Source organism: Physcomitrium patens, chromosome 6, assembly GCF_059467195.1.
Source record: "Physcomitrium patens ecotype Gransden chromosome 6, ASM5946719v1, whole genome shotgun sequence".
NCBI classification, from domain to species: domain Eukaryota; kingdom Viridiplantae; phylum Streptophyta; class Bryopsida; order Funariales; family Funariaceae; genus Physcomitrium; species Physcomitrium patens.
The window spans coordinates 14437286-14457696 of NC_143415.1; the positions used below are offsets into that span (position 1 = coordinate 14437286).

At 34.2% G+C, this 20411-nt stretch overlaps 1 protein-coding gene across 7 annotated transcripts; it reads right to left on the reverse strand.

Moving 5' to 3' along the window:
• Positions 1 to 9316: 9316 nt before the first annotated feature.
• Positions 9317 to 19723, reverse strand: LOC112283777 (histidine kinase 1). 7 transcript variants are annotated; one of them, XM_024522899.3, is made up of 18 exons: positions 18945 to 19723; positions 17859 to 18626; positions 17554 to 17670; positions 16788 to 17044; positions 16190 to 16432; positions 15115 to 15933; positions 14615 to 14862; positions 14295 to 14454; positions 13980 to 14121; positions 13558 to 13647; positions 13225 to 13413; positions 12790 to 12859; positions 12558 to 12600; positions 12286 to 12432; positions 11983 to 12151; positions 11456 to 11874; positions 10126 to 11166; positions 9317 to 9869 (listed from the first exon to the last, which is right to left on the reverse strand). In XM_024522899.3, the coding sequence occupies exons 3-18, from the start codon at positions 17639 to 17641 to the stop codon at positions 9651 to 9653; spliced, it is 4344 nt and encodes a 1447-aa protein (XP_024378667.1). In that variant the 5' UTR covers positions 17642 to 17670; positions 17859 to 18626; positions 18945 to 19723; the 3' UTR covers positions 9317 to 9650. The 7 variants fall into 7 exon arrangements, with proteins under 7 accessions (XP_024378667.1, XP_024378664.1, XP_090107504.1 ...); XM_024522896.3 differs by having other exon boundaries at positions 11456 to 12151; positions 18515 to 18626; XM_090251378.1 differs by having other exon boundaries at positions 11456 to 12151.
• Positions 19724 to 20411: the final 688 nt, after the last annotated feature.

Consider the following 20411-nt stretch of genomic DNA (forward strand, 5'->3'; position numbering starts at 1 on the left):
TAGCATCAAGGATGTAGAAGATGACTAGCTAATGTTCAAGCAAATTATGAGATTTATCTTTCATTTGGTAGTTTTGATCTTCTTTAAATTTTGTTGTTTTAGATTGATATCATTATTAAATGAAATAGGTAACCTCACATCTTTGAAAAAAATGCATATATGAAAATATAAAATCTTGACACCATTATCTAAAGAATTAGGCAACTTCATATCTTTGTTTGCATAGAAGATTAAAAGGTATTCAAGCTTGCCATTATTGCCAAAAGAATTGAACAACGTCACATTTTTTACTTTATTGAATATAAGAGGGTGTTCAAGCTTGAAATTATTTCCAAAAGAATTAGATAAGTTCACATTGCCATATAGCTCTTAGTTAAATAATATATATGAAAGCAGGAGTAAAAACTTTTTTTTCTTGTTAAAGCCTATCTTATTGTTAGTCTTGTTTCAAGAGTCTTTATTCTTCTTATATTTGGCGATAGATATTTTAATTTAATACTAAATTATCTTTGAATAAATATCCACTCTTTGTTAATGATACAAGAGTGTACTAATCTTTTGCTTCTTTGTAATTCATGTCCTTAATAGTTTGACAAGAATGCTAATTTATTATTTTTATTTTATTTTAAAAGTGAGTAGATTATCCTATCTCTTTTATTATGCTTTAAAGATTGTAGATTATCCACCTTTAAATTGATATTTTTTATTTTTTAATATTAATTTTTTTCTTAAAAAAAATAAACTATCATTTTTTTATAATTTTTTATTTAATATTAGATATTACAAATTATCTTCATATAATTTTACTTGTAGATTTATTAAAGTTATTTGTTATAGAAATAGAAGAAAAAATTATGAATGTTATATTTGATAATAGCAAAAATATATTTGTAATTATTAGAGATCTTCATAAGCTTTTCAATCATCTTAGGATATAAATCTCACATACTATTAATATCAATTATTGAGGTAATATTTCTATGCCTATGGAAGAAGTCAACAATGATATCCAATGTCTATTCCAAGAAGTTATATATTGAAAAAAAAAAAAGTAAATCAACCTTAGAATTAAATCTAAAAAGTCTTGCTATTAATAATATGAAATAGATAAGGATTAATATGCCAAAAAGTTTTGATATAATTAGATCAAAAGTTTAAGGATTTCTACAATAAATCAAATTCTATCAAAGGTTATATCTTTCTCAATATCTTGATGGATTTATTCAAATAAGATTCATAAGAGCATTTCTATTTAAATATACTCTCTTACTTTATAAATTTGATAAAAAAAAAGATTTATAATTCTTATATGAAATTTATTCTTGAAATTACTTACAACTATATTTTAAGAAAGCAATTGAAAAAGGATAGCAGAGAAAAAATTCATATTTTTATGAAAAGGATTACAATTTATTACTATATTGTTGTTGAATTCCAAAACCTTACTTGTAACATAGATTAAAATAATAAATTCTTTATTGATAAAATTTTATATGGATTAAAAGATAATATCAAAGTTTTTTTTATTGTCAATGCCAAAAGAAAATTTATTAGAATAGTTTATTCCTCAAGTTGCTGTATATAATAATCAAATTTTTAAAAGATACTAAGAAAAAAATTATAGTTACAGAGGAATAAGTGAAGTTATGACAAAAATTCTTAAGTTTCCATAAAATCATTTATCAAACCTTAAACCTATACAAATTAAACTGATAAAGTTTATCTTTTATAATAAGATTAATTTTTCACTTAGTAAGAAAATATTTGATATTATCAAGAAAGATTGTACTTATATTGTAGAAAATCTAAGCATATTTTTAATATTGTCCAAAAAAAAGTAATGAAATTGTAAAATAAAAAAAATAATTGATAAAAAAGATGTGTTGAAAAAAATATATATTTGAACTATAATAAAGACAATGTGGTTAAAATCTTATACAATATCTAATAAATGACTAATTCTTTCTAAAATCTTATAAAATATTTAATAAATGTGTAATAAAAATCTTGTATAATATCTAATAAATGTCTTAATCTTATATAATATTCATTGATATCAAAGTTAGTCAAAGATGTGAGATTGCTCAATTGAATTGGTAATGATGTTAAGTTTGAATACTCAGTATATTAAAGATAGTCAAAGATGTGAGGTTGTATAATCATTTAGAAATAATATTGGTATAAAAAGTACTCAAAGATGTGAAGTTTCTCAATTTATTTAGCAATAATATCAAGTTTGAATAATTTCATATTTTAGAAGTAATTAATAATGTAATATTGTACAATTTGTTTTGCAATGATATTAAGCTTGAGTATCCACTTATATTAAAGATAGTCAAAGATATAAGGATATTCAATTCAATGGACAATGATATCAAGCTTAAGTACCTACTTATATCAAAGGTTGTCAAAGATGTAAGGTTTTTAAATTCATTTGGCAATAATATCAAGCTTGAGCAATTTCTTATATAAAAAGTAGTCAAAGATGTGATGTTGTCCAATCCATTTGGCAATGATGTCAAGCTTGAAAATTTCTATATTCAGAAGATAGTAAAAAATATAAGGTTATTCAATTCATTTAACAATGATGTTAAGCTTGAGCAATTTGATATTTAGAAAGTAGTCAAAGATGTGAGGTTGCTCAATTTATTTGGAAATGATATCAAACTTGAACGATCTCACATATATAAGATATTTAAAAATAAAAGATTTCTTGATTCTTTTGAAAGTGATATCAAACTTGAATATCCACTAATATCAAAGATAGTCAAAGATGTGAAATTGCTTAATTTAATTAGCAATGATATCAAGCTTAAACATCCACTTATATTAAACATAATCAAAGATGTGAGATTGTCTAATTTATTTGGTAATATTTTCAAGTCTAAGTACATTCTTATAATCAAGTTTTTTAAAGAGAGAAGACTTCTCTCTGATATTGGTACTGATCTTAATTTTTTACAATCTTGTAAATTTAGTATTTTCAAAGAAGTCATATACTATGGTTTATTTAATAGAATAATTAAGTTTGAGCATTCTTGCATATTAAGTTCGAGTAAGGTAGAAATTTTAAAGAATGAATTTAGAAATTTTTCTATAAAAGAATAATTTCTCAATTATGAGACATTTAAGCTCTCAAACTTTTTCCAATCATCTTTATGATGTATCATTTACAATACTATGTTTGATAATATGTGTTTTAATTTATATATCTTTTGTATGTCTAATAGAAATTATTTTAAATTATATGAATGCTTTACCAAGACAAAAAATATGCTTAATATGCCTATTATATCTTTGGATGCAATAACACCAACATTATAACTTAAAAATTGATATAATAATAAGTGGAGATAACAAAGTAAATAAATATATAAGATGTGAGGCTTCTATTATATATAAATATTTACATATTATTAATTACATACATATTTTTTAAATATTTGATAAAGAATATTTAATTTACTTAAAATAATGCATCTTAAAACCATTAAGTATATTTAGTACTAGAATAATCACAAATTTTAATGATATCAAATTTAATTTTTAGATATTTTTTTAAATTATAAATTATTTTTTATTTATTTTTCTTGATTATTCTTTATTTTATTTTATTTATTTATTAATAACTTAAACCATCTAATTAAGTCATAAGAATTTAGATGAGTGAATGTTTTTCTAAGATAAAGCCTCTAAAATTTATCAAATTAACATTATAAAAGATGATTAAGGTTCCCATTAAAACAAAAAAAAATATATATATATATATATATATATATATATTAATTAGAAAAAAAAACAATTTCTTTTGTACTTGATATTATCTTTTTGACAATACTTATTATCCATACTTAAACTTTTTTTGTGAAAGATTAATGGCAATTATGCTTTGATTTAGATAAATTTGGATTGAATTCACTCATATTATTATTTAAATTAGAATAAGCATCTGAAATGCATGCATCTATTATATAAATAGAGCTTTTTGCTTTTTATTATAGAAATTACAGATTTTAAAATGACTAACAGATTCTAACTATGGATTTTTAGCCAGCTCTCTTGCCATCAACAGTGTTGATTAATCCAACTTCAATAGATCTTAAATAAAAAAAAAAAAAAATTATAAATTTTCTTATAATATATAATTTTTTATTTATAGCTTATAAAATAGGTTTAAAAACATGGTGAACACACATTTAATCAATATATATATATATATATATATATATATATATTCCTAAGAATTTTAAATTTTATTTTATATAATATATATTATATAAAAGTATAGAAGATAATTATTTTGTTATTTTCAAATTATTAAAGATAGAATATAATACTTAAGTTTTTTTTTTCTTTTTTTTCTTGATATTATGGTAGAACTTTTATTTTATTCATGTATATATATATATATATATATATATATATATATATGTATATATACTTTTTATATCAAAAGCAAAAGATCTAAAGTTTCTAAAACTTTAGAATATTGTTGATGATATGCCATGTGTATATTTATTTATTTATTTCAATAATTACCTAAATAATATAAAAAGATAGAAGGAGATAAAAGTAGATAAATTGAATAATATCTTAAAGAGAATTTTTTTTTTTAAGCTTCAGAGAGGTAGCTTTGCCCTCATGTGTGTGTACAAGTGATTGATAAATTGAAAACTTGGCTAATAAATTAACCATATGTTTCATATATTGGCCACTTGTGGAACAAATTAGATATGTGGCACACAAACAAGAAGCTTGTCTTGCAAGTTAGATACATATTGGATGTCCAATTGGACATCACTACATAGCTCTTAATTAGTTAGTATATATAGGAACAAGAGTGAGGCATTTTTCACTCTTGTCAGTTCCTTTTTTGCTTCTAGTCTAGTTTCAAAAGTCCTTAGTTTTTCTAATCTTTGACAATAGCCATTCTAATTTTTTCTTCAATATATATGTTTTTTAATTTCTATTTTTTTATCTCTTTTTGATACACATCCTACTTTTTTATGTATCTTCTTTAAGTTCTTATACTTGAAGTGGTAATACTAAAAATTGATAGTATTGTAAGATCCATAAATACCCAATACAAGTGGTTGAATAGTAGGAAGTTAAGCAGTGTTAAAGACATTAATAGAATATGATTACATAAAAAAATATCAAAAAATATATACTAATTTTTTTGTAAATAAGTAATATTTCATATATTATATTATTATTATATTATACAAATTTTTATGTATATAATTATATTTAAATATAATCTAGTTAAATTTTATTATCAAAAATTACAAAAAAATATCAAATAGTTGTTCTAATATTCTATGGTTTTAAAAAGTATTCATTTTTTTAAGATATATTTATTTGAAATATATTTTATTTAAAAAAACTAAGATATATTTTATTTAAATATATTTTTAAAATTTTTCTTAAAATTTATTGAAATACCTTATTTTTTTTATATGTATCTTTAAACATAAAGAAGACATAATGCACCCTATGCATAGTATTAATTAATTTTCAAGCATCCATGATTTCAAATAGAGTAAGTCATTAAAATGTGCAAGTAATATGCTTGTTTTATCTAATTTTAAGATTAAAAATATTACAAATTTAAAAATCAAATGTTATTTCTAGTTTAAAAAGTGCAATAATTGCATATTATTCTTAGTTAATGAAGTAAAATTAGAATACTAATTCTTCTTTTTTATACATACAACCAAGTTATATTAATTAATTTTAAATATAATTCTAAATAGGATAAAAATTATACACATGCAGCAACACTTTTTCAATTGTTAAGTTATACATATTTATACATATCTGTTATAAGATTTACCTATACAGACCACAAAGTCATAAGAGTTATTAAAATGACATCAAATTTGTAATTTCTAAACCTATTATCATAAACATTGTGGCTAGTTATAAAATAATGATTTAAATTGTAGTTGTACAATAGAATTATATCCAAGTATTAAAATTAACAATAATATTTATCAACGCATTAAATGAGATTTTTTCTACTAGATTTATAAATTTCTAAAATTATAAATTTTAACTTGATGCAACAACTTTATTAGCATTTAATTAAAGCAATGTATTTTAAGCTAATTTATAACTAATACTTCAAATAATAATAAAACAAAATAAAAATGTTACAAAAATATTCTAGCCAAAATATAATTTCAAGACCTTATTAGATCAATAAATGACTATTTATTTTTATAAGAATGAAAATTAATATACTACAATATTGATTAAGAAGTCTACCATGATACACTTTGCATCTTGCAACTAGTAAATTAAATATTTACTTTGTTAGCATTATATTGATATTTTCATAAGAAAATCCACAAATTTAGTGCCTTTACAAAAGATACATCAATAAAAATAGAGTTGAGTCTTAAATGAGATTACTTCCTAATTTAAGCTATAATAATTTATTACCATCATAAAATTTAAAGTTTAAAAATATCAATTGCCAACAATAGGCATTGGCAATTGATGCAATAATACATGGGTAGCCAATCAATAACAGATGCAATGATTGCCTTCAACAAGTATTAATTATTATTCTAGCAATATATGATTGGTAGTTAATAATAGATGTGATAATTGCTATTACTAAGAATTGGTGATAATTAAGTCAATATATATTATTTTATAAATGATTTTTTAAATAAAAATATTAAAATATAATTCACAAATCCATACAAGTAAAAATGCTCTAAAAATTTGTGATACTTGTAGTACTACCAAAGAATTAATATTGTTCTAATATTACTAATCACTTGTATTTAGATTACTAACAATGAAAATAAAAAAAATAAAAAAATAAAAAAAATTGATGAACAATGTAGTTACAAATTAATAACAAAAAACAATAAAACAGGGAATATTTCAAAAGTAAAAAAGATAAGATAATAAAACAATGCAAGTGATGGTTGAAGCAATAATGATCTCAAAACAATCCATAGTATATGCACATACAACACCAAATAAGTATAAGAGCACCATGCTACAAATAGATTTAAGTTTGACATATCATTGCATAACAAAATAAGATATCTTAATTGACGAATACATAGGCTTAATATTTACTTTAGTGGTTAATAAAACTTTATTATTTATAAACAAAAACGAAGATAAATTTAATAGCATCTATATATGAAACCTTAAAATCTATAAGACCATCTTTTATGCTACAAAGCATGAGAATCTATAGTAATATATTTTTTTAAAGAATCCATACCTTTTTGTTTCAACAAATTGATTTATTAGAGGACTTTTTATTTGGAAATTTTGATAAGTAAATCATTACTTAAAATGAAATTAAGTAGAGATAATAAAGTAAATAAATATACTTAAGATATAAGATACCAAGTTTTTCTATTAATTTGCATTAAAAATATCTATTTCATATGTTTAAGTTTTTTAACATTATATTATTATCATGGTTTGTATTATTTACAACATAAATCATATCATTGATCCAATGGGCATATATAATTGATTAAAGTTTAATCAAATAAGATAGTTTATCTTTAATAAAGATACTCTTTGAATAATTTGAAAGTATATTCAAGGCCCAAAAAATATTATTAATTGTTGAAAGAATTTTTAAAGAATGTATTGACCAGTCAAATCAAATTTAACTAATCTGCAATATTTAGTGTTTATAAATTCTAACAAACTTATTTGAGAAACCATATATCAATTTTATCTAAACTTATATACAGACTCAAAAGAGCTCATCCCTCCATCTTATTTAACTAAATATTTTATGAAATAATTTATAAAAACTGAAAACAATTTGTTTTAAAAAAAATGGAAATAATTCAAGTCATATATACATGATTTTATTTAAGAAAATCAAATAAGAATATAGAGCTTCAAAAATTAAATTCTTTAACTATTGCAAAATAAATCTAAATAATAATAATATAATAATGACAACAATAATAATAGTGCACAAACCCTATATCTTAAGTTAACATTAATTCTTATATTGCAACCAAATATACCAATATATTATTTGATATTTAAAATTATTTATTTGTATATTACATAGTAAATAATAAAAGATTTTTTTTTTTAATGAATTCTTAAAAAAACTTTTAGATAAATATTAAACATTAATAAAAAACGACTTTAAATTTGAATAGACTCTTTTTTATGCCTTCATACTATTAAATATATTTGAGCCATTTGTGTAAGACCAAATTACTAAATTTTGAAATAATTAAAAGATAATATAATTATATTAAAAATATATCATTTAAAAAAAAAAAATCTTCACATCAAATATCTATGATTAATACAATAATTCATAAGTTGACGATTTTAAGATTGTCTTAATACAATAATTTTATTTGGTATTTCTTATTATTGAATATATAAAATAAATCTACTTAAGAAATGATAATATTAGTATTATTTTTTTTTTTTATCTCAAACTGTATATAACCTCCTCTTTAAAGTTGAATAATTGCTTCTTCTAAATTGTGTACTTAAGATTCTTTCATTTTTTCTTAGAAGTTGTATCAAATCTAAGAGACATATAAGTATATACTTCTAATTGGAATTAAGATCTAATTATGTTTTAAAGATACTTTTAAATTTTTTTAAAACATGTACCAATTGGCACTCATTCACTCATCATCTATCTCTTTTAATACAGAGAGATGCCTAGCTACATAGGATAAATAACAAGCATTCAATTGTTAAAGTAGCCTAAATATTTGCAGCAAATGTTCAAGTTTCTAAATTTAAGACATAAAATACACACACACACACACACACATATATATATATATATATATATATATACATACATACAAGTATAAAATCAAAAGTAAAAATAATTTCAAAATTAATTTTTTAATATTAAATAGGATGAAATATTTAAAATTCATCAAAATATTTTGATATTGGAATCCGTTTGGACTTTTTGTCCATCCAACACCAAGTATAAACTGGATACTTTTTCGACTATGACCTTAATTTAAAACACGTAACATGAGTTGAATCAATAATATATAAATAAACACAAAATTTGAAACAATCCCTAATCATTGACCATGTAAAGTGACAAATAGATAAGCAATACAAATAGCTTAACGGATAAAACATTTTCATTTAAACCAGCCAAGATATTATGTCGTCAACTTAAAAAGGCAACGAGCAGGTTTACAATGAAACTCAATCCAGATCGACAAAAGAATACTCACAACTTCATCCTCACGTTACCGGTTACAGGCCATATTGTGAAGGAAAGAAACTCAGAGACATTCAAAGGTTCATCGATGCGAAGGGGTAGTGGATAAGAGACAGGATCCAACGTCACAATTACAATATAAAAGGGTGGCCCTGGGGTGGGCAATACTGAAAAACATTTGAAGTTGGCGGTCGAACATCTAAAAAAATATGGTGTCTGCATGAGAATCTTCCTTCGACAAGCTGCACAACAGTCTAGAACTGCCTAAAAATGAAAAATATGGTTCAATCAAGAAGGTGATCATGTTACCCACTTGGAAAAAAGCGTGGCCACCAGTAAAAAAAAAAAAAAAAAAAAAAAAAAAGAAAAAAAAAAAGAAGTATCAGTGCTTGACATCGGGGTCACTATCCTCGGAGAATGAACTAACGCTCTCTCACCCTGTTCCTTTCTTGGTTAAACCAAGAATCGTTGACACCATGAGTTTGCTGTCGATCGGTTTTGTGAGGTATGCATCCATTCCCACTTGCAGGCACTTCGCTTCATCGGATGACATTGCATGGGCAGTTAAAGCAACAACCGGTAAGTGCCAATCCTTTCCCTCCTCCGCTTTTCGAATGGCTTTAGTGGCCTCGTATCCGTCCATTCTCGGCATCTTTTCGACACAAAGACTTGTATTAGTGACTTCAATCAGGTGCTAGACAGCCAGGGCTTTCATATGTGTATCAACCAAAGAAAAATGAAGAAAATATGGACGTTGACTGAATAATGTACCCTAAATTACGCAGGAGATACGAGGATATCAATGCACATGACCACATCAGATTAATATCCAAGCAGCAATAAAAAAAATGAGATCATACATAACAAAGTGTCTCAAAAGGAAGTATTGTTCGGTAAGTGATGATTACCTGACAATCCATAAGCACAAGATCGAACTTGTCTACAGTCGGAGGAGTCGTGGATTCCCCAGTCTCTGCAACGTTTTGAGCTTCACGAGATCTGCCAATAGTTTCAACAGCTTGTAATCCGTCACCCACTGCAACAACGCGCGCACCCATCTTTTCCAACATGATGGTGGCAACTTTTGCCAAAACTGGTGTGTCCTCAGCGAGCAGGATGCGAATGCCAGCCAATGCATTACTGGGACCCAACCGATTCGCAGAAGCCTTTCTGGCTGGAACACTTCGTGTACTTGGCTTTGCGTCAGAGGCGGGTCGTGAGACAACAGGATTTGGTGAGGGCGAAACTTGAGGAGGAGGAGGAGGTCCAGGGGATTCTATCTGATTACTAACAGCATGAAGAACAGTTTCATTCTTGTGAACATTTTTCAAGTCTCGTTCTCTAGTTCTGTCCTCAAGTTCATGGAGGGTTCGAGGAACCCCAATGCCCGGTGGATCGCCATTCCCACGAATGCTTGGCTCCTTAGTCTCATTCGAATGAGTAACTAAGGCTTGTGTCTTGGTGGCATCCTGATTAGACCAGTTCGATGCATCTTGGGGTTTAGATGCCTCTGAATGTGATTGATTCGATAGAAGACTCATGGATGGAGAGATATGCACGACATGATGACCATCGCTTCCATCTCCTCTAAAATTGCTCATGGGTAATATTGAAGGTGAATCTGCGTTAGCAGAAAGAAGAGGTGTTTCCGGCAACTCGCTGGAACCGCCGGTGGCATCAATATTCGAGCTAACAGGTACACTAATTGGATTACCTGATGGACCATAGTTACTGAGGATAATGGACTCTAGTTTCACATGCTCATGTGTCAAAGGCAAGAACCCCTGAGCGCCGCTTGGATTGTTGTTAACTGAGTTTCCAGGTTTTCTTTCAATCACTGAAAATCGCTTAGATCCTTGATCCGTGCCTCCCAGGTCCTTAGAAGGTAGATCCTCCAGCACCTTAGGCAGAGACTTGCTGGATCCTGAAAGCCCGAGCTTGCTCTGAACCTGATGTAAGGTGCCACAGCCTCGATTAAGTCCAAATGGCACGTGAACAATTTCACCGAACTTTAAAATAACAGTGTGTATCAGGTGATCACTGTTGCATCTAGATACCAATTTTTACTCAAGACTACCGTTTGCTCTTAGAATCGATATCAGATGTCATCTCATTCAGCGTAACTGCTAGCAAAATGACTGCAGAATGATCCCAAAGACACCGGTCACAAAGGCAATTCTCGTAACAGACTGAAACTGCGGTTACTCTAAATTTTCATACAGTAAACAAGACACATACCTGTGACTGTTGCTTTTCCAGTTCATAGCGGTCAATAGCAGCAGATTTGATGTCGTCAAAGTATCCTGAATTGCGGTGTCCGTTGCTCATTACAGGCGATGCTTGAAGGTCGAAAATTGAATGCCTAGAGCTTCCTCTTTCTATGCATCCCAGCATAGAAGTCAATAATTGCAACAGTTTAGACTTATATAAAGGTTGATTTGCAGTGATCGAATAACCTCTTCGCCGCAACTGCGTCTTGAGCGCATTTGGAGTATCATGTGTGAAAAGCCATGAGATCAAAATGCCCCGATCTCTAAATTCATCTAATACATCAAGCATGGATTCGACTTGTTTCGAATTCTCCGACCAAGGTATTAGCTCAGAGTCGAGTACAGCTAGAGACTTGAAATTCTGCATCTCCCATTGCTCTGGATTTCCTGATAAGACCAAGCTTACTTCATCGTCAGGTATCTCCTTAGCATCACGAGATGCTCCGATTGATCGGCCAGATTTTCGATATTTTGCTTCGGGCGAAACGAACTCACCTTCATCAGTGCCATTACCCCAGCTACCGCTATGCTCATCCGTCAAGAGATCTTCAAGAACTTGAACTGCTTCATCCCACTCAGATGCCTCATACACATGAAGCCCTCTGTAATGCATCCATTGAGCCAGAATGCCTCTTCCTACATCTCCTTTCATTGCAAGTAGCACCTGACACACACACACACACACACACATACAATATTAACGGGAAGCCATATACCTTGAATGTTGCACTCAGAAAGTGAGGATGATTGTTGCAACAGCGAGCCGTTAGTTTCAGAGAGTACAGTTGTTCTGCTCACCTTAGCGTTCTCCAGCTCGAAAGGAACAGACATACGAGGCATCTCAGGTTCACTATCAACTGGTTGGCCAACCACAAGGTACAAACGAAGCAGTGTCCCAGGCCCTTCTTTCTTCACAATTTTGATGTCTCCTCCCATTTTCCGAACCTGCAGTCAGTTGATCTCGTCTTAAATGGACTGTCCATTTCAATTTGCTAAAATAGTCCTTCGTTCAACCGAGAGAGACGTCTTGCTACTTTTGTAACGCAGTGGAAAGGAGATGAATCACTTACCAAAGAACGAACTATACAAAGTCCAAGGCCTGTTCCTCCATACCTGAATAACAACGAACAAAGAAGGAATAAATAAAAATATATAAAAAAATAACCAAAACATAGTAGGCGAAAGTCAATCGTAAAAAGGACACACAGTACCGATATTACTAAACCATCGCTGAGGTAGTACATTCCCAACCAGATAAACTATGATGCTATCACAGAGAACACGCATAGAAACTTTACATACGTTCTAGTAGTGGAGGGATCCGCCTGAACAAAACTGTCAAATACAGCTTCCCATTTGCTCGAATCAATACCTGCCATAGCATATTTCGAATTTGCGATGTGAGTGGAATATAGTAATGGAGATCAAAGCATAACTCTGTTTTAATCCTTCACCTTTGAAATAATAATATTAACCTTTGGCTTTTACAGAGTTGCAATGACATCAATGTACCACTGTGTAAGCTACAAAATTAAGTTTCACCTTCACTATATCAACAGAAAATTTGAGAATGATAGTACTACACCATGAGAAATTAACACATAATAATGCTACGTATCGTCGACAACGTTATCAGCAGTTGTAGATAGCACAAAGGAGGAATAACATGCTTTTCGCCACTAAGAGGGAAAGGCTCAGAAAAACGGAGATGGAGAAACACAAGAGGCTGACTCGTACCACATCCAGTGTCTTCCACTTCAAACCACAGAAGAAACTTTCCCAGATCCTGATTGTTAGTTCCCCCTGTTACATCGCCCTGCCAATTTGGTTCCCACATATCATTTGTGCCAAACAGCAACCCACTCCTCATTGCATTGGCTGACATGTTTGTAGAACCGCTCCAACCTCGAAGAATCACATGCCCAGCTGTTCGACAGAACAACCAAAACATATACAAATGAGTTGGTCTTTAAGTGGTAGTGGTGCCTCGTAGGATGCTGTTTCCCAAACATTAAAGAAAAAGTTAATCTCAAGATTCCGAAGGCGTGTGTAGTTGTTCTTCAATCTTACAAGAAGTAAACTTGACAGAATTCGCAATCAAGTTGGCAAAAATCTGTACTGTGCGTGCAGAATCTCCTCTGACCATTCGGGGCATATCATCTGTCCGTAGTAGAAACATGAGAAATGCTGAGTTTAGCAAGGACGCAATTGACGATCTATATTTCTATATTCATATATATGCTCTTGTTGCGTGGACGAAGTACGTGTATTTTGCAGACCTCAAATTTAATAAAGGAAAACTACTTTGAGAGCTCATGCCTTAAAACTTCTTTTGATTGAAACAATGCCCTCCGCACATTGACCTTTTCAGGAACTAACATTTTGTATCAATCAGAATGTATCTGATTCCAAATTAGACAACTTGTAGACACTTCCATAGATTGGCAATATCTCAAAAAAAGTATTTGACAAAGAAATTCGAATAAACTTACCAGCTAAGTCCAGTACAATCTCAATGTCATGGTCCACGCACTGCACTGAAAACATATCCACTAAACCTTCAAGCTCCCGGTTAAGATCAAAATCGGCCGCTTCAAGGACAAGCTTGCCGGACTCCACCTGATTCGAATGAAACTACCAGGTTATGTCAGACCCCAGAAATAAAGATCAACTTGGAGCATACCATTTGTCTCTTATGTTAATTCGAACTGCTAACAAGCACTAAAAGTATGGCTATAATCCTTCACCTTGACTTCGACAGGTACAAACTAAACCATCATAAGTGCCGAAATACAACTAAAGAGCACCTTGCTGATATCCAAAATGTTGTTCAGTAGGCGAAGAAGTGCTGTGGAGCAGCGGCGTATTTGAGACACCATGTTCACTTGCTCCGATGAAAGACAATCGTCAGATAAAAGTATGTCCAGAAGACCTATTACAGCAGCCATCGGTGTCCGGAGCTCGTGACTACAAAAATAAAATGCAACAATTACAAATTAATTCAAGGTTCAGTGAAAGAAGAAGCCACATTAGGTTCAATATCAGATGGTACGTGAGAATACTTGAAATCTCGACCCAGTGGACACTTAAAACAAACATCAGAAGCCTGCACAGAAAAAGCAAATACCTCATGTTTGCTAAAAACTGACTTTTGTAGTTACTAGATGCCTCCGCTCGCCTTCTTGCATCCAGATGTTTGATTAGCTCAGCTCTCAGTTTCATCTCAGTGGACACGCCACTTGTAAAAAATATGATAAAGACGCAGCCCACAAGAAGTATGCAACTAGAGATTGCAATCAATATAGCCAACGTGGCTTTTCCCCTTCGATCAACTTCCCCCATTACATACGTTCTTGGTATGATAATCACACCAACCTGCGAAACAATCCGGAGAATACAACGTCAGCGTTCACATGCAAGTTAGACGGATGCAGAGGATTGTGGAACCTCCGTTTGCAAATATCATGGAGTTGCTAAACGACTGGAATGACAAGTGAGCATGGCTGCAGTTATGAACACGTCCATGTAGAAGGCAGGATAACGCTACATCAAACGCTGAAATTGTTCAAATCTAGTAGCAAGGAAAGAAGTTATTTTCTGCCAAGTAGACAGTGCCAGATGCGTTACCATTTTCAGTCGGGGAAGCGACAAACAAAACGTGTCGATGTAATAACGTTTACCCTCCAGGACGACATTCTCGGCATGAACCACCGTTTGCACTAGCCCCTCAAAACCATAGCGTTCATTCAGCCATTGAGCCCCAGCTTTTATGACTGCGTCGCTGGATTCATTAGCCATCACAAGGGTTCTAATGGGCCCCGAGGTGTTTATCATTGATGAATTCGTGGAAGCCGCCAGAAGCTGACCCTTCGATGTTGTTAAGTACAAGTAGCCGCTGTGCGTAGACGTGAGTTCCCGAAGGAACTGGCTAATACTGGAGAGTGCAGTTGTGATGCCAGTCACCGCCACAATCATGTCTGAACCCTGATGACGAATAGGAGCCGCACTGGACAAAAGCGGTGTATCCTCGAATTCACTGACAGTCACGCGCCATGTGACCTCGGTGTTCCTCAGAAATAGCACGTCGTCGATACTTTTCGACAAATCGTATGATTGAGTGACATTAGGCGGAGAACTGGATCCACCGGTGTAAGAGTTGACCGTCTCGGTGTACCAGGTTATGTTGCTAGTATTAACAGGACCATCCGGCCACGTCGTCACCGGAGCATCTGTTAAAGGAGCAGCAGCAGGAGAGGGGCTAAGCAAATCTACTCCGCCCAAAGGGTCGCCAGCCGATGCATTTGTGTATACATAGATGGTATTGTTGGTGGTCGAATCTCTATCAAATGCTTGCAGTTGGCCATTTCTGTATGCGACTATAATAGACTTTGCAGATTTCCGACTAGCGAAAATCGCCCAAGTCGCATTCCTCATGCTCCTATGAACCTGCAGAAGTGTACACGTGCATTCCAGATCAATGTCGTCACCAGTTTGTGTTCCGGTAAATCGATAGAGAATTCATCCTTTCACCGGCACCCTGTGGAAACTGTGATAGTTGAACCACTTCAAAACATGTTCTCGTCTTTAACGTGTGACTTGATCGTGCATTTGAAACGGAGTAGCGCGTTTCGTGTATCTGACAATTGGTGCTTTAATGTAAACATTGGAACCAGAAAGTTGAATGCTATGACAATGAACCCACCTGCACTTGCGTGGCTGCATCCATCGGAAGAGTGTATTGCCCTACCACGAACTGTGAGAGCTGGACCTGGCTCAAAGTGGCTTCAACCGTGTTGTTCAGCAGGTTCCACATGCGAGCAATAGGGCGGTTCAAAAGCTCCGTGCGTAAACCATACGCCAAATTCTTGATTGATCTTGTGGTGTACACCGTGGTGAAGTGCCACGTTAAAATGGTCAACAACGCTATCAAGACAGCTAACATGATCTGCCGAGGTTTACATAAATCACGCAGAATTCCCAAGTTAGATAAAAGACAAACTAAAATACCAAAACAGAAAGTTCATTCAAATGTCGAAAAGGAACAAGCGCTGATTCAAAGGCAAGCCAGATTCCTCCCACTTTCAATCATGCCTACATGGATGGAACTGCAAATTAGGTCTTCATTTATATAATTTTCTAGCAGTTGCAACAATTTATTGGCCACTACCAACATTGACAACAGCACCTTAAGCTTCTATTCCTTCTATTAGCGCGGGCGTCGTTTTGAACGCTAGGATACTTAGCGTGTTTATAAACAGCTCATTTCGAAATACAAGGGTGGCTGTAGAGAAGACACACACCATGATCGCCAGGCGAACAGAGAACATGCTGTAGTAGTATCTTCGACGATGCGAACGTCGAAATCCATTGTCCTGCTGCTCATTTTCAGGATCGAAAGCACGCGGCGGGCTAAGCCGGCCCCCGCGGCAACGATCATAACAATGAGAGAGCACCGTGAACCACTTCGTCATGCTCCCCCACATTGAAGAAGCACAGATATTCTCTGGTGTGTCTTTAGCTGGGGACTCATGCTCTCCTTTCAACTTTTCTAAATAAACTGCAACAGCACTACCAGTGCGTTAGAAACTGAAAAGAAATGACGATTTCTTAAGTATACATTGACGTCCATCCGACACACCTTGCCCTACACCATGGGCAATTTCGTAGGCTTCTCTGATTCTTGCACACGATATCACATACATTTAATCTGAAAACTTCTTAGACCGTCGACGACGCGTCGTAGTGTGATACAAAATAGGGCGGATCGGATGTATTAAAGCGAATATGAATGAATGACGCTAAAGAAGACCCCTCTATTTGTGGCAATTAACCTAATTCAACAAACCTGATCTCGACAACTTTCAGGACAATGCTGAATCTGAAAAGAGAAACACAAATTGATGGCAACAACGGCTTCACATCACGCTCTTGTGTGTGAAAAGAGAATACCGACAACATTCGCGACCTCCAGTCATATACTCAAAACATTAAACGGAAAATTGAGCATGAGAATATGCTCTGGTGAGAAATTTCTGAAGGATGGTGCTTATATCGCTGAAACATTACATGGAGCATCCAGCACAACTGCGCAGAATCTTTCTGCTCTGACTGCTGGGACGCAACTTGTGGGTGCTAGATGTTGCTCACTACTCATCCTCCTCAGCTGGCTGCACAGCTACTTACCTGTGCTTCAAATAAAAGACAAATTTCAGAGACCAGGAAGAAAGCAAACGGACATGGAGAGAATACGGTCCCCACGCACATAATTGTCACAATGTCTGCAACGAAGTATTAAAATTTGCAGACGTTGACCGGCGACAACTACGTAGACGTCTAGAAGAAGATAAAGCGGCCGCTCATTTCTGACTTACGGAGAGAATCGTAGGGAACCTCATTTTGCAAGGATTTGATGCACCCATATCCATTTCGATAACTCGCCCAAATTCTCTCCCCAAGGCCCTCGCCCAGTGTTCAAGTTATGCTCTAAGGTTGATGGGTTGAATACGAATGACAAAACTGCAGTCATTAACACCAATATTGTCAAGCCCCATGAGCTTGACTGGTACATCGAAGTACCGCGGTGGTGAGCACGACGTCACATGGATCCCTGGGCCACACCAGGTTGACCTGATGACTTGACCTGATATGATTGACTACGGCGCCCTCATCATATTTCGTACGAACTACGGTCGGCTGCGAGGTGTATCTTTCCGGGATATGGTACCAGCCTTGAACCCAATCAGAAAGCCAATAACCCCAAAACAACTTCCTCAAATCCTTCACTCATACTCAACTCATGATCTCGCACGCGATGGCGGTATCCCCTCAATGTGCCTCGCTTCTCCAACGAAACAGCTCCTTGACATGAATAAGAGTCGCAGAAGGGTTAAAAACACCCTTCTGCCGACACTGCTACTAAATCAGCCCCACTGATTCTGGGGATAAATCTCTCCACAACCTCCGACACCAGCAGTGTCCGCTAGAGCTTGGCAACCCAAACTTCAAGAGAGCAAGAGGAGCACTGTACCATTCTAAGACGTCCCAAGTGAGGCCTCCTGCCGCTGGTGACGACACCGAAAACCCAAGATAAGGGATTCAGGTGCAAATCGCCTAGGCCAACAAAAAATCCGCTGAACAATCTGCTGCAAACGGCGACGCGCCAGGAGTCAGAAACACACAAGGAACACAATTACGAGCTAACCCTAGATGGTTTCAGTGGGTTCGCCAGTCAGTGAGCGAAAGATCACGGGAAAAAGAGAGCAGACGCGAGGAGAGAAGAAAGTGATGGTGAGGGAGGACGCGGAAGGGAGGCCATTCCATCCAACCCGGCCTGACTGATGGCTCGGGGCTTTCGGAATCATGCCGAAGAAAAGAGATACAGCGCGAGAACCAACAAAGAACAGGGCATTTGGAAGGCAGGAAGCAATCGAGGGGGTAGGGAGTGAGTCAAGACTGGCCTTGTCTACTTCTGCTTCTTTTTCTTCTTCTTCATCAACGTCATTTGCTCCGCTCCTCTCCTCCTCTTCCCCTCCCTAGCCTTGTTGCTCTGGCATGAGTCCGCATGACATGTACTCTAATCACGCCTAAGCAGTCCCAGACCCACATCCCCAGTCCAGACCAGCATTCGATTTTCAATTCCCGCACCGTAATCCCTTTCCAAGTTACCACGTTTTGTCGCATCCGACTTCGTCCTTTCCTCTCCGTTGACTTGCGTTCACGTTCCTGGTCGAGCGACACCCCACTGATCCCCTTCTTTGGACCCAGACCCCATTTATCAAACCCAATCCCACTTTCGTTCAGGCTTGCCTTTCCGGGTCGTGGCTGCTGACTGGCCAACGTCGATGGCGAAACTCGGGGTTATCCCATTTCAGTGCCCGGCGGAGCTGTGCCAGTTCAGGCCGTTTCAGGTGCGAAGGGATTCTCCTTCTGCCTTGTGACTCAGAATCCGCAGACGCGACAGATCGGCGTTCGTGGCGCTCTGGCACCGGCTCGATGAACAGCTCAGATTGCGACCAGGTGACAATCGGAAGACCGCTAACTGTGGTGTTCCACAACTTCTCACACCAATCAGGTTTGAGCCACATCGGCCGCGAGATTGCAGTCACATGTATGCATTGCTCTGGAACGGCATCTCTCTCTCCTTCCTGCTCCGAAGCCTGCGGGTAATCCTGTCTCCCACTGCATGTGAGATGTCCGCTCTGGGACTCTCGTGACAACACTTCCTGAGTTCTTGTGTTTCAACGCAAACCCGCATCATCTACAACACCACTCAACTAGATTCGTCGCTTGCATGCTTACTTGACAGTATGTGCTACGTATGTCGATCCGGAACACGAGGTAGAATTTTCAAGTATCTCTCTTCAGAGCACATGCTCTGGTGGTGACGACGATGACGCTGCTGTAGCAGCCCAACGTCGGCACTTGGATTCACCATCCAAACGCTTCACACAACTTGTCAGGTTTCGTATTTACGGATCAGATGCAGGCGTGGTGAGTAATAATATGGCAGGGCCATGACATAGTTGCCTCGGTGGGGCAGAAACTGATTACAACTTTGCTGTAGAAGTCTTCCATAGTTGAAAACTTTTTCGTGCACGTGCTGTCCTACACACACACACATACCATTATATATATTTATGTGTGTGTGTATATATATATATATATATATATAACGGTGTGATAGTAAAGCTCAGCGGACTCAGAAAAGTGAATCTTCCTTCAGCAGGCGTAGAAGGATTTTTTTTTTTTTTTTTTTTTTTTTTTTTGTGCACAGGCTCCGGCTTGATTAAGACATTAAACATTCATTGTTGCTGCTTGTTTGCATATGTTTGTTTGTACGCGAGGGTCCATCCAAGTGACTGGATATTAAGCGTCGTCCAACTGCACCAGAGCTATGTTCCACGTCCTTCACGGCGGCTGGTTCC